At 37.2% G+C, this 15,301-nt stretch overlaps 1 protein-coding gene across 8 annotated transcripts in view; it reads left to right on the top strand.

The window, feature by feature from the left end:
• C2H14orf39 (chromosome 2 C14orf39 homolog) overlaps positions 1-15,301 on the top strand; it is a 208,735-nt gene that overhangs the window by 159,798 nt on the left and 33,636 nt on the right. For 6 of the 8 annotated variants that reach the window (XM_059914335.1, XM_059914338.1, XM_059914336.1 and 3 more), the window contains 2 exons: positions 13,488-13,675; positions 13,771-13,813. The exons of 1 other annotated variant lie outside the window; for it this stretch is intronic. In XM_059914335.1, the coding sequence (XP_059770318.1) occupies positions 13,488-13,675; positions 13,771-13,813 (231 nt within the window). Of the gene's footprint in view, positions 1-2,205; positions 2,285-13,487; positions 13,676-13,770; positions 13,814-15,301 lie in introns of those variants that run through there. One more of the 8 variants, XM_059914340.1, reaches the window with a different exon arrangement.

Raw genomic sequence — 15,301 nt, 5'->3', positions numbered from 1 at the left:
CTTTGTCTTTTGTATTTAGTCTATTTACATTTAAAGTAATTATTGATAGGTATGGACTTACTATTGCCATTTAATTAATCGTTTTCTGAGTGTATTTTTAGTCCCTTTGTTCCTTTCTTCCTCTCTTGCTGTCTTCCTTTGTGATTTATTTTTTGTAGTGGTATGCTTTAATTCCTGTCTCTTTCTCTTTTGTGTATCTACTATAAATTTTTTCTCTGTGGTTACCATGACGCTTACATAAAACATCTTATAGATATAGCAGACGTATTGATAACAAGTAACCTTCAACTGCGTACAAAAACTGCACTTTTACTTCTACCCCCCCACATTTAATGCTATCGATGTCATACTTTATATCTTTTTATATTGTGCATCCATTAACAAATTATTGTAGCTATAATTTTAATAATATTTTAAACTTTCATACTAGAGATTAAAGTGATTTGCATACTATCATTACAGTATTATGGTATTCTGAATTTGAGTATATATTCACCTTTACCATTAAGTTTTATTCTTTTATATGTTTTTATGTTGTTACTTAACATCCTTTTATTTCAGCTTGAAAAACTCCCCTTAATATTTTCTAAAAGGCAGTAGTAATGAACTCCTTTAGTGGTAATGAACTCCCTTAGCTTTTGTCTGTCTGGGAATGTCCTTATTTTTCCTTCATTTCTAAAGGACAGTTTTGCTGGATATAGTATTTTTGGTTGGCAGTTTTTTCTTTCAGTACTTTGGATATGTGATCCCATTCTCTTCTGGCCTGGAAGATTTGTGCAGAGAAATCTCCTGATGACATTACAGGGGTTCCCTTGTGATGAGTTATTTTTCTCTTGATGTTTTCAAAATTCTTTTTGTCTTTGCATTTTAACATTTTGATTATAATTTGTCTTGGAGCAATCTTCTTTGGGTTGATCTTGGTTGGGGTGGGCTTCCTGTACCCAGATGTCTATCGCTTTCCTAATATTTGGGAAGTTTTCAGCTATTATTTCTTTTCTTTTTAAAAAATTTTTTGTTGGGGTATAATCAGTTTACAATGTTGTGTTAGTTTCAGGTGTACAGCAAAGTGAATCTGTTATACAAATACATATATCCACTCTTTTTTAGATTCTTTTCCCATATAGGCCATTACAGAGTATTGAGTAGAGTTCCTTGTGCTATACAGTAGGTCCTTATTAGTTATCTGTTTTTTTAAAAATAAATTTATTAATATGTTTATCTTTGGCTGCGTTGGGTCTTCGTTGCTTTGCACAGGCTTTCTCTAGTTGCAACAAGCAGGGGCTACTCTTCGTTGTGGTGTGCGGGCTTCTTATTTTGGTGGCTTCTCTTGTTGTGGAGCATAGACTCTAGGTGCGTGGGCTTCAGTAATTGTGGCACACGTGCTCAGTAGTTGTGGCTTGCGGGCTCTAGAGTGCGCGCTCAGTAGTTGTGGTGCACGGGCTTAGTTGCTCCGTGGCATGTGGGATCTTCCCGGACCAGGGCTCAAACCCGTGTCCCCATGCAGGTGGATTCTTAACCACTGTGCCCCCAGGGAAGCCCTAGTTATCTGTTTTATATATAGTAGTGTGTATGTGTCAATTCCAATCTTCCACTTTATCCCTCCTCCCCCAACCCCTGGTAACCATAAGTTTATTTTCTACATCCGTAATTCTATTTCTGTTTTGTAGATAAGTTCATTTCTAGCCTTTTTTAAGATTCCACATATAAGTGATATCATATGATATTTGTCTTTCTCTGTATGACTTACTTGACTCAGTATGAGAAGCTCTAGGTCCATCCATGTTGCTGCAAATGGCATTATTTTGTTCTTTTTTATAGCTGAGTAATCAGCTATTATTTCTTTAAATAAACTTTCTGCCTTTTTCTCTCTCTCTTTTCTCCTTCTGGGACTTCCGTGATGCAAATATTTGTTCGCTTTGCAGTGTTCCATAATTTATGTAGATTTTCTTCACTCTTTTTCATTCTTTTTCTTTTTGTTCCTCTAAGTAGCTAATTTCAAATGAATAGTCTTTGAGTTTGCCGATTGTTTCTTTTATATGATCAAGTCTGTTATTGATGCTCTCTACTGAATACTTCAGTCCTGCTATTGTGTTCTTTAGCTCCACAGTTTCTGTTTGGTTCTATTTTATGGTTTCTATTTCTTTATTAAACTTCTCATTTTGTACATGCATTGTTTTCCTGATTTCGTTTAGTTGTCTGTGTTCTCTTGCATTTTATTGAGTTTCTTTAAGATGATTACTTTGAATTCTTTGCAAGGCAAACTGTAGATCTCCATTTCTTTGGGGTCAGTTACTGAAGATTTATTACTTTTCTTTCGATGGTGTCATGTTTGCCTAATTTTTGTGATATGCTTAGCCTTGCATTGGTGTCTGTGCACTTGAATGAACAAACACTTCTTCCAGTCTTTACAGTCTGGTTTTGGGAGGTAAAGACCTTCTCTTGTTGGTTTCCTGGGCTGATGGGATTACCTATAGAACTGCAGTTGTGCTGGGTTGGAGCTGATTTTGAAGCTGTCATTGAGTTTGTAGTGGGATCCATGGTTGGTGTGCTTGTTACCAGGGGCTCAGGCAGGTATGGATCCTGTCTGGTCCCTGGGTGGGTGAGACTTCCTCCAGTACTTTGTTCAGTAGGATAGTACTGGGACAAAGGTCTGATTCAGGTTCCACAGTTGGGTCCTTAGTCAGCAGGCATATTACCGAGTGTGTAGACAAGTTTGTCTCCCAGCAAGTCCCTGGGAGAGTTCATGCCTAGTCACTGAATGGATTCATGGGTGGTCAGGACTGGCCCTGGACTGTGTCTGAGAGGGCTAGAACTGAGTCTCAGGGCTGTTTCAGATTCTACAAACAAAATTGAGGTCTACAGTCCTGGTTCTCAAGGCACAGATAGGCATGTCTCCAACCAGGTCCCTCCGTGGGCTGGACTGCTCTCTGATTGTGGCTAGAGGGGCTGGAGCCAAGTATAGGGCCCTTTCAAGATCTCCAGGGGAGCATATAGCAGTATCTCTTTGGGTCCCTGGGCCAGAAGTTCTGTTAGTGCTAGACTGCTTGAGATCTAGAACCAAGTATGGGTCCTTACAGGATCTATGGGGTGCAGACAGGAGTGTCTCTTGCTTGAACCTTGGACCCTCAGTACTGTGGACAAACTGTGCTGTGAGAAGGCTGGAACCAACTATAGGGTGCTTTAGGATCTTTAGGGGCATAGACAGGAGTGTCTCCTGCTGGGTCTCTGTGCCAGCAGGATTCTTCAGTGACTGTGGCTGGGACAAGTTGGAATCCAGTTACAGGGCCCTTTCAGAATCTACAGTCTCACTGAGTTTGGCAGGTTTACCTCCTGGTATTCCCAGACCATGGCCATGAAGGGCTGGAACTGGTTCACCTGCCACTTCTGGGACCACAGCCAGGACCAGGGTCTGTATGCCTATTGCCTGACACACAGGTGGGTGTGACTTCTCCCAGGTCCCTTGGTTTATGGGGCTGGTTACAGACTCAAAGCTAGATAGGCCTGTAGCTGAGTTCTCAGGGGTACAGAGATATTTTCTGGGTCTGTAGCCAGGACCACAGTCAGCAAGTTAAACCACCAGGATGTGAGTCCGTCTTCTCAAAATGGCTCTCCTCAGTCTTGGACTGCACCAGGATTTCCCAGTCTCCTACCTGGATTCCAAAGCTTCCACAAAGGCACTTTTGTCCATGGTTGGATGACAAACTTTTATTGCTGAGGGGGTGATATGCTCAAGGGACATTTTATTCTGCCATCTTGCCGATGTCACTCCCATTCTAATACTCTAATTAAAAACACCCACACAAAATCTAGAATGCAATACATTTCATATTAATAAATGGGTCTTAAGGTAGGGACTGAGGTATAGATTTGGACTTCATTGGCATTTGAAATCATAAAAATAGATGAGATTGCCCAGGGAAAGTATAAAGCAAAAAGAAGAGAAAGCTGGAGTACATGATCATCCAAGAAATAGGCAGAGGGTAGAATTAACAAAGGAGACTTATTTTGTTATTTATAGGCCCCACTGCAATTCAAAAAGAATTTGAAATGATTTATATAAATAATACCATAGTGTTAAAATAAAGTTAGACATACAAATTGAGGCTATAGGGAAGTAAGGGTAATGCAGGAAGATGAAGCCTTTGATCTGGATAGAAATTCATACTATATGGTCTTACACATTTGTTAGATATAGGCAAAATTAAGTTTTGAAATTCCTAATAGTAGTCAAAGCATTGTGGAAGTGTCATCAATTTGGAATTCAGAATATTCATTTAAAAAACAGTTCAGTTGCTTAGGATAAGCAGAGGTTTTTTCCCTAGTACTCAGACTTGAGAGAAATTTGTTCCCTGGATTCTCATAAAGGGGAAATTGTGCAATATGGTAGTCAGTATCTTCAGTGGCCTCCCCCAAATAAACACAATATGTATTACTGCTTCTTATAACATCTCTCAGTGTAAGCTATAGCTATAAAATATTATTTAAAATGATTCTATGAGGGGTAAAACAAACCAGTCCAATAAGTACTTCTCTGATAGTGTTTGTTGTGGATGACTTCTCTTAGCTAGCCAGAGGTATGGAGGTGAAAACAGCTATCTCTTTCTTTCTTAAACCAGCCACATAGGTTGATTGACTTGATGACTCAATACTATGTATTTATAAGAGGAAAAGAGTCCATTTGTTGGTATCATGGGTAATGAAGGAAGTAGAGTCACCAGCTACTTATTTCTCCTAATCACCCATCCCTGTCCCAGGCATTCACGAAGACTAGCATTGCTGGCAAGAGATGAGATAGTAATGGCTCTTCTTGAATCATGGCTTGGGCTAGCAAGGTTCTTGTATGGAGTATATTAGAATAGAGTTGCCATGAATATGCAGTCTGAACAGGATAGGTGGGGTATGCTAATCTCATCTGAAACTGGTGGCCCAGACTCAGTTTTCTTATAGGTATTTCCCTCCTTTTGGACTATTTTCCCGAGAAGTGAAGGCTTAATTAGCAAATATGCATTTAGAAGAATAGGAAGAAACTTGTTTTGGGCTAAACTACTTTATCTTGCCTAAGGGGGCAGAGTTTAGTAATATTAAGAAATTAAAACATTCTTAAGATTCAGACCTGCTGACCAGTAGAAGAAGGCTGTTATCCTTACTTTTCTTCTTACTATACAAGCAGTTTATGAATACTTCTTTTCTCATCTGCTAAGGCGAGATAATCATTGAAGTATCTTTTAAGAAATTCCCCCATATAGTATGGCTTGATTTAGAAAATTTATAAAATTTTGAGGAATATAAGGACTATATATTTTTAGAAAAGTTTCTATGAATGTTATTTTTTGAAAGTATGTATTTGTTAATAACTCGGTAAAAAAAGGATCCAAGAATATATTTTCTTTTTTTAAATTGAAGTATAGTTGATTTACAACATTTACAATATTGTGTTAGTTTCAGTGTACAGCAAAGTGATCAGTTATATATATGTATATATATATAAATACATATATATACATATACACATTTTCCGATTGTTTTCCATTATAGGTTATTATAAGATATTGAATACAGTTCCCTGTGCTATACAGTAAAGCCTTGTTGTTTATCTGTTTTATATATGGTAGTGCGTATCTGTTTGCTTTCTATGTCTATGAGTCTGTTTCTGTTTTGTAAATAAGTTCATTTGTACTTTTTTTTTTTAGATTCCACATATAAGTGATATCATATGGTATTTGTCTTTCTCTGTCTGACTTACCTCACTTAGCATGATAATCTCTAGGTCCATCCCTATTGCTGCAAAAGGCATTATTTCATTCTTTTTTATGTCTGAGTAATATTCTATGATATATATATGCCACGTCTTCTTTATCCATTTATCTGTTGATGGACACTTAGGTTGCTTCCGTATCTTGCCTGTTGTAAACAGTGATGCTGTGATCATTGGGGTGCATGTATTTTTTCAAATTAGAGTTTTCATCTTTTACAGATATACGCCCAGTAGTGGTAACTCTATTTTTAGTTTTTTAAGGAACCTCCATATTGTTTTACATAGTGGCTGCACCAATTTGCATTCCCACCAACAGTGTAGGAGGGTACCCTTTTCTCCACACCCTATCCAGCATTTATTATTTGTAGACTGTGACGTGATACCTCATTGTAGTTTTGCTTTGCATTTCTCTAATAATTAGCAATGTTGAGCATCTTTTCATGTGTCTGTTGGCCATTTGTATGTCTTCTTTCGAGAAATGTCTATTTAGTCTTCTGCCCGTTTTTTGATTGGGTTGTTTGTTTCTCTGATATTGAGTTGTATGAGCTCTCTGTATGTTTTGGAAATTAAGCCCCTGTCAGCTGCATTCTTTGCAAATATTTTCTCCCAGTCCGTAGGTTGTCTCTTTGTTTTGTTTATGGTTTCCTTTACTGTGTGAAAGCTGTTAAGTTTGATTAGGTCCCATTTGTTTATTTTTGCTTTTATTTATTTTGCCTTGAGAGACTGACCCAGGAAAACATTGGTGCGATTTATGTCAGAGAATGTTTTGCCTATGTTCTCTTCTAGGAGTTTTATGGTGTCATGTTTTATATTTAAGTCTTTAAGCCATTTTGAATTTATTTTTGTGTGTGGTATGAGGGAGTGTTCTGACTTCGTTGATTTACATGAGTCTGTCCAGCTTTCCCAACACCACTTGCTGAAGAGACTGTCTTTTCTCCATTGTATATTCTTGCCTCCTTGGTCGAAGGTTAATTGGCCATAGGTGTGGGGGTTTATTTCTGGGCCCTCTATTCTGTTCCATCTCTATATGTCTGTTTTTGTGCCAATACCACCCTGTTTTGATTACTGTAGCTTTGTAATATTGCCTGAAGTCTAGAATGGTTATGCCCCCAGCTTTGTTCTTTTCCCTCAGGATTGCTTTGGCAATTCTGGGTCTTTTGTGGTTCCATATAAATTTTAGAATTATTTGTTCTAGTTCTGTGAAAAATGTCATGGGTAATTTGATAGGGATTGCATTAAATCTGTAGATTCGTTTGGGTAGTATGGCAATTTTAACTATATTAATTCTTCCAACCCAAGACCATGGGATATCTTTTCATTTCTTTGAATCATCTTCAGTTTCCTTTATCAGTGTTTTATAGTTCTCAGCATATAAATCTTTCACCTCCTTGGTTAGGTTTATTCCTAGGTTTTTTTTTTTTTTGATGCAATATGATTTTAAACAGGATTGCTTTTTTACTTTCTCTTTCTGATACTTCATTGTTAGTGTAAAGGAGTGCAACAGGTTTCTGTATATTAATCTTGTATCCTGATACCTTGCTGAATTCGTTTATCAGTTCTGGTAGTTTTTGTGTAGAGTCTTAAGGGTTTTCTGTATAGAGTATCATGTTATCTGCATATAATGACAGTTTTACCTCTTGCCTTCTAATTTGGATGCCTTTTATTTCTTTTTCTTGCCTGATTGCTGTGGCTAGGACTTCCAATAATATGTTGAATAAAGGTAGTGAGAGTGGGCATCCTTGTCTTATTCCAGCACTTAGTGGGAAGGCTTTCAGCTTTTCACCATTTAGTATCATGTAAGCTGTGGGTTTGTCATAAATGGCTTTTATTATGTTATGTTCCCTTTATACCCACTTTGGTGAGAGTTTTTATCATGAATGGATGTTGAATTTTATCAAATGCTTTTTCTGCATCTATTGAGATGATCATGTGGTTTTTGTATTTTCTTTTGTTGTTGTGGTGTATCACATTGATTGATTTGTGTTTGTTGAACCATCCTTGTGACTCTGGGATGAATCCAATTTGATTATGGTGTATGGCCCTTTTTATGTGTTGTTGGACTTGGTTTGCTAATATTTTGTTGAGGATTTTTGTGTCTACATTCATCAAAGATATTGGCCTGTAATTTTCTTTTTGGTAGTATCTTTTTCTGGTTTTGGTATTAGGGTGATGGTGACTTCATAGAATGACTTTGGGAGTGTTCCCTCCTCTTCAGTCTTTTGCAAGAGTTTGAAAGGATAGATATAAGTTCTTCTTTGTATGTTTGGTAGAATAACCCAGTGAAGCCATCCAGTCCGGGACTTTTGTTTGTAGGGAGCCTTTTTTATTACAGATTCTGTTTCACTTCTAGTGATCAGTCTGTTCAAATTATCTGTTTCTTCTTGATGCAGTTTTGGCAGACTGTATGTTTCTGGCAACTTGTCCATTTCTTCTAGGTTGTCAAATTTGTTGGTATATAACTGTTCATAATATTTTCTTAGTAATTTTTTGTATTTCTATGGTTTTGTTACTGAGTCCAAGCTCACTCTGCTTGCCACATGGCAGGCCAATAAATCGGGAGAAGAAGTGTCAAGGCAAGGAATAGTGACTTTATTCGGAAAGCCAGCAGACCAAGAAGATGGCAGACTAGTGTCTTAGAAGAACCATCTTATTGGGCTGTGGATGCCAGTTTCTTCTATAGAACAGAGAGGGAGCAGAGGTGAGGAAATAAAGTAAAAAGGCCATAAATCTTGCAAATATCTCCTGGAATAGCCAGCCTTGGGAAAGGGATGTGTTAATTTCTTCTTTCTTGCAGCCATTCACAGGTGGACAGGGTCAGGATGTTTCCCTGAACAAAGGCACTTTGGTTTAACATTCAGACAGAGGGGCAGGTTCCCTGAAGCAGACCATTATGTATAGACAGTAACCTTTTAGTGAACAAAAGCAGCAGGAAGCAAAGGTTAAAGTAAGAGAAACAGATCCAGCATGTAGTCAGATTTGTTCTTCCCTGTAACAATATCGGTTGTTATTTCTCCTCTTCCATTTCTTATTTCATTTATTTGTATCCTGTCTCTTTTCTTCTTGGTGAGCTTGGCTAGAGGCTTGTCAATTTCATTTATCCTTTCAACTATCTCTTGGTTTTATTGATTTTTTTCTATTTTTTAAATCTCCATTTATTTATTTCCTCTCTGATCTTTATTATTTCCTTCCTTCTGCTGAATTTAGGTTTTGTTTGTTTTACTTTTTCTAATTCTTTTAGGTGGTGGGTTAGGCTGTTTATTTAAGATTTTTCTTGTTTTTGGAAGAAGGCCTGTATTGCTATGAACTTCTCTCTTCGAATTGCTTTTTCTGCATCCCATAGATTTTGTATGGTTGTGTTTTCATTGTCGTTTGTTTCGAGGTATTTTTAAATTTCCTCTTTGATTTCATCACTGACCCATTGGTTTTTTAGTGGCATGTTGTTTAGTCTCCATGTAATCATTTTTTTTCTCATTTCTCTTTCTGTGGTTGATATCTAATTTCATACCGTTGCACTCAGAAAAGTTGCTTGAAATAATTTCTGTCCTCTTAAATTTGTTGAGGCTTGTTTTGTGTCCTAGTATGTGGTCTATCCTAGGGAATGTTCCATGTGCTCTTGAAAAGAATGTGTATTCTGGTTTTTTTGGATGTAGTGTCCTGTAGATATCAATTAAGTCTAACTGTTCTATTGTGTCATTTAGGATCTCTGTTACCTTATTGATTTTCTGTCTGGAAGATCTATCCATTGATGTCAGTACAGTGTTAAACTCTCCTACTATTGTTGTATTCCCATCAATTTCTCCCTTTTTGTCTCTTGGTATTTGTTTTATGTATTTTGGTCCTCCTATATTGGGTGCATATGTGTTAATGAGTGTGATATCCTCTTGTATTGATCATCTTATTATATGTTGACCTTCATTGTCTTTCTTTGTGGCCTTCGTTTTAAAGTCTGTTTTGTCTGATGTGAGTATTGCTACCCCCACTTTCTTGTCATTTCCTTTTGCATGAAATATCTTTTTCCATCTGCTCACTTTCAATCTATATGTGTCTTTCACCCTGAAGTGTGTCTCTTGTAGGCAGCATATTGTAGATACTTGTTTCATTATCTAACCTGCCACTCTATGTATTTGATTGGTGCATTTAGTCCATTTATGTATAAAGTAATTATTGATAATATGTATTTATTGCCATTTTAAACCTTGTTTTCCAGTTGATTTTGCACATCTTTGTTCCTTTCTCCTCCTTTTTGTTTTCCCGTTTGTGGTTTGTATTATGCTTGAGTTCCTTTCTTTTTGGTTTTTGTGAATCTATTTTATGTTTTTGATTTGTGATTACCCTGATTTTCAAGTATGTTATCTCATAACTGTATCTACTTCCTTTAGATTCATAATCATATAAGCTCAAACACATTCTAAAAGATCTGCATTTTCTTACTCCCCTCCCCCACATTTTGTGATTTTGATGTCCTAGTTTACATCTTAATGTTTATCTTTTTGCTGTTCATTGTATTTATAATTGCTTTCACAGAATTTTTTTGATTGTTTTTTAATCCATGTACTGGCTTATTTAAGTGATATTCAATCCTTTTATATATTTGCCTTTCCTATTGTGAGTTTACCTTTTTTATTGATTCCTGCTTCTTTTCTATTTAGAGAAGAGCTCAGTATTTCTTTTAGGATAGATTTAGTATTGCTGTCTTCTTTTAGTTTTTGCTTGTCTGAGAAATTGTTTATCTCTCCTTCTATTCTAAATGACAGTCTGGCCGGGTACAGTATCCTAGGTTGCAGGTTTTTGTTTTTCAGGACTTTGGATATATCTTGCCCCTCCTTTATGGCCTGCAAAGTTTCTTTAGAGAAATTAGCTGGTAGCCTTATGGGGGTTCCCTTGTAACTGACTCTTTGTTTTTTCTCTTGCTGCCTTTAGAATCCTCTCTTTATCTTTCACTTTTGCCATTTTAATTATGATATGTCTTAGATTTGGTCTGTTTGGGTTCATCTTGTTTGGGAACCTCTGTGCTTCCTGTACCAGGATTGCTGTTTCCTTCTTTAGGTTTGGGAAGTTTTCAGCCATAATTTCTTTGAAAACATTTTTTTAAAAATTTTATTTATTTATTTATTTATTTATGGCTGCGTTGGGTCTTCGTTTCTGTGCGAGGGCTTTCTCTAGTTGCGGCAAGCGGGGGCCACTCTTCATCGCGGTGCACGGGTCTCTCACTATCGCGGCCTCTCTTGTTGCGGAGCACAGGCTCCAGACACGCAGGCTCAGTAATTGTGGCTCACGGGCCTAGTTGCTCCGCGGCATGTGGGATCTTCCCAGACCAGGGCTCGAACCTGTGTCCCCTGCATTGGCAGGCGGATTCTCAACCACTGCGCCACCAGGGAAGCCCCTCTTTGAAAACATTTTTGATCCCCCTTTCTCTTTTTTTCCTGGGATTCCTATTATGCGTAGATTGGCTTGCTTTTATTATCCCATAGATCTCATATGTTGCTTTCTTTCTTTTTTTCATTTGTCTTTCTGTCTGCTGTTCTACTTGGGTGATTTCAGTTATTCTGTCTTCCAGATCACTTCTTATTCTGCATTATTTAGTTTACTATTTATGCCTTTTGCTCAGTTTTCATTTTGGCAATTGAGTTGTCTAATTTCGATTGGCTTCTTTTTATAGTTTCTAATTCCTTGTTACAGTGATCTGCATTTGTATTGATTTTCTTAGTTCCTTCAGCATTTTTATTACCTCTCTTTTGAACTCAGGGTCTGGTAGATTGGAGAGGTCTGTTTCATTGTTCTTTCAGGGAATTTCTCTGGTTCTTTTAATTCAGAGTAGTTCCTCTGCTGTTTTCATTTTACTTATATTTCTCCAACTCTATGAATTTTGGAGAAACACTTATCTACTGTGGTCTTGAAGGTCTGTTTTTATGGGACAGTGGGAGTGACCCTTGTGTAGACTGTGTGAGTGCAATATTTTCAGTGTGAGGGCTGTTTGTGGTATGGATGCTTGCCAAGACTTTCCTCAGGTTGTGCTGGCCCTTGTCCCCTTGATAGGGGATGTGTTTGGTGTTGTGGTTACCAGAGCCTGCACTGGATGTTGGGTGGGGCCTCCTCTTTGCTCTGGTGGTTGTCATAGCCCTGTCAGGGTCAGGGTCTGCTCCCCAGTTGTTGGAGTAGAAGCCCCCAGATCCGGTTCTAAGCTGTGATGTGAGGTAGGTGGGACTGGGAGCACTCCCTCTGAGAAAGGAGCCACTGCGTGTTCTTCCCCAGGAGCTGTCCACTGTGACATGCAACTCTGTGATATTGCCTGCCACTTGGTGTGCACGTCCACAAAGAAATCTGTTGGCGCTGCCCTCGAGGGGCCACATCCACTGCGGAAGTGCTCATAATGAGCTCAGAGGTCCTTTAGGCATGCATGTGTGCTCGCAAATCTGCCTGCACAAGAACCTGCCCAAGCCTCACCCCCATGCCAAGGGGAAGTGCAGGTAATTGGCTCAGATTTCAGCCCTTCTGCAGGAGCAGTGGTTACCTGGGAATTTTTCTTGTAGCTTTGGTTGTATGAGATCTTCTGCAAGCTTTCAGTAGGTATTCTGTGAGAATTGTTCCACTTGTAGATGTAGTTTTGATGTGTTTGTGGAGGAGGTGAGCTCCACGTCCCTCTACTCTGCCATCTTTTTCTCCTCCCAAGAATATGTTTTTTGCAATGAACCTGGATTGAACATGTTCAGTGTTGTAGATGAGGACTGACAAACTTTTTTTTGTAAAGGGCCATATAGTAAACATTCCAGGCTTTGTGGGAATATACAGTCTTTGTCACAGCTACTCAAGTCTGATACTGTGGTACAGGAGCAGCTTTAGGCAGTACGTAAGTGATTGACTGTGTTCTAATAAAACTTTATTTATGGACATTACAGTTTGATTTTCATATAATTTTAATATGTCATGAAACATTATTATTCTTTTGATTTTTTTAATCATTTAAAAATGTAAAAATTGTTCTTAGCTCATAGGCTGTACAAAAACAGGTGGCAGATTAGATTTGGCCCATAGATCATAGTAACTGACCCCTATTGTAGATCAAGCAAAGTTCAAATGAGAAGGAAGAGTTAATATCCTTTTGCAAGAATTGACCATCTCATTCAAGACTGGTTCCAAAATAGATGACCATGCACCTCTACCTTAGTTGTACTTGAAGGAGTTCCTCTAAACAGTGCTGAAATTTTCTTATAAAATAGTTCTGGAGTATACAAGAATGATTGTGAACCCAAAGTTCTATCACCTAGAACATGATAACTTTAGCTTAGAAAACTGAAGGAGATTTAATAGCATAGTTATAGAGGTAGCTGAACTGGGAAGAATAGAGATTCAGAACTCAGGGAGGATAGAGATTCAAGAAGTCATCAAAAGAACCAGGTTCTGCAGTGTCATTTAGGATGAAAAGTGAAAAGAGATCACTAAGGTGGACAAATTAGATCATTGATAACCTTGGGAAGGGTAGTTTCATTAAACTGGTGGAAGTGGAAGTTTAATTGAACATGATTGAGGAGTGAGTAACTCAGGCAGTGAAGAAAAAGAGTAGAGAATTGAAAAGTGTAATAGAGTTAAGAAAAGTTTGAAGGACAGACAGTATTGAGGGAAGCAAGAATAAGTAGATTTTTAACTTGTCTGTTATGCTTAATTTAGTAGACTTTAACAAGTGATTTTAGATACACTTTTGTTATATTGATATCATTTCTTTTAATTTTAACAGAAAAATGTACCACGGTTATATATGTCAGTATAAAGATGTTTTAAAGCAATACCAACAAAAATACTCAGAAACACCTCTTTCACATGAATATTATGAGAAGAAAAGAGAACATGAAGAAATTCAAAACAGAGTGTTGGCACGTACTGAACAACTAAAAATGAATGAAACTATTTTTATGGAATTTTTAGGTATTAATGGTTTTGTTACATACTGTTTTAATAACATTATCTTTGTAATGAAAAAAATATAATAAATTAGTCTAAAATATGACTTTGTTTTTCAGTGCCTGCTCCCTTTCCATCACTTACCAGTTGGACACTACATATGTATCCACAGTAGTATTTCTACTTAGAATTTTTATTGGATAAGTATTATTTCTGTATTTTAATTGTTATTGCGTTTCCCTGTGAGAATCACATTGATTTGGTATTTTGTTTAATTAAAAAATTTAGAGATTACTTTAAAGATCATCTGGGATTAGTTTTCATAGATGTGCGTGTCATCAGAAGCAAGAAATTTTAATGCCAATAAGTGGTATATGTATCTGTCTTTAAGTGGCATATCTTATCAACCAAACCAATGAAAAAGTCATCTTGCTCTGTCTTACCAAAGAGTTCCAATTAAATCAATTGATTATTACTTGTTAAGATGGAAGATGGTAAGGAGGTGAGTCACAATTCATTGGGTACCTACTTTGTGCCAGGCAATACTCAAGAAGATACAGAGCTTTCTTATAAGGAGCTCACAGTTTAGTAGAGGAAACAGACATGTAAAGAACTAATACAGTGGCATTGTATTAGATGCTTAAGTAATTCTTAATTGGTCTAAGTCTCATCTGTTTGTCAAGGAGATCTTCCCTGATGATGAACTTGGAAATTTAATCCTCTTCCAACCTCCACAATCCTTCATATGCTTTCCTATCAGATTATAACTCCACTGTTTGTACTAAGTCTTCTTTATCCCTGCATTCTACCTTGCTTCATTCTACTTCATCCCAAATCATCCTTTTAACTCCTTTGCTGCTTGCTCTCTCCATGTTTGGGTTTTAGCTTATTCTGTACTTAGTTGTTCATTTGCTGCCCATCTGTGTTTTAACTTCTCAATAGGAAGAGGCAGAGGTTGGTAGATGCATAAGGCACAGCAGGGGTTTAGGGAGTTGGATGTAGAAACGGATGAGGCATAAGATTACATGACAAACATGAAGAGGTGATGGAGGTAGGGAGAATTGAAGATTAGGATTTAAATGTCTATATCTAAAATTTTAAATTGATACTTTTGATAACAGCATAGCATTATAAATAATGTTCATCTGAAATTTTATGTGCTAGCATATAAATCATAAGTTTTAGCGAAATAGGAAAGGTCTGATAAAGATTTTCTCTGGAATTCTTGTTCATTAACACTGTTTTATTCATTTTTAAATTCTCCTAAATGGATTGTAGAGTAACTTAGGAAATGGTAGTAGCTAATAACCATGCAGGGTGTCTGTTAACAGCTGAGAAATTCTCTACTTGAAATTGGGTATAAATCCAGTTCAAGCAGAAAGTTCAGATAGAAGATGCAGCTCTCTTTTGAGTTCTGCAGTGTGCACTGATGGACCTTAAAGAGCAAGAAAAGGAAAATTGAGTGGATTTTTAATGTTGACTTTGGAACAAATAAATTACAGAAACACAAGACGTTAAGTTTGGACCTGAATTGATTATGTTCATCATGCCAAATGACATGATAAAGTTGGGTAAAAACCAAAAGTAAAAAACCACCCTGTGAAAATATTTAACTGAAAGAAAAAATCCTGACACATATTTTTGAAGAAA

The sequence above is a fragment of the Balaenoptera ricei genome, chromosome 2 (assembly GCF_028023285.1).
Source record: "Balaenoptera ricei isolate mBalRic1 chromosome 2, mBalRic1.hap2, whole genome shotgun sequence".
NCBI lineage: Eukaryota > Metazoa > Chordata > Mammalia > Artiodactyla > Balaenopteridae > Balaenoptera > Balaenoptera ricei.
Note: the sequence above shows the minus strand (reverse complement) of the source record. Positions and strands in the feature narration are given on the sequence as shown.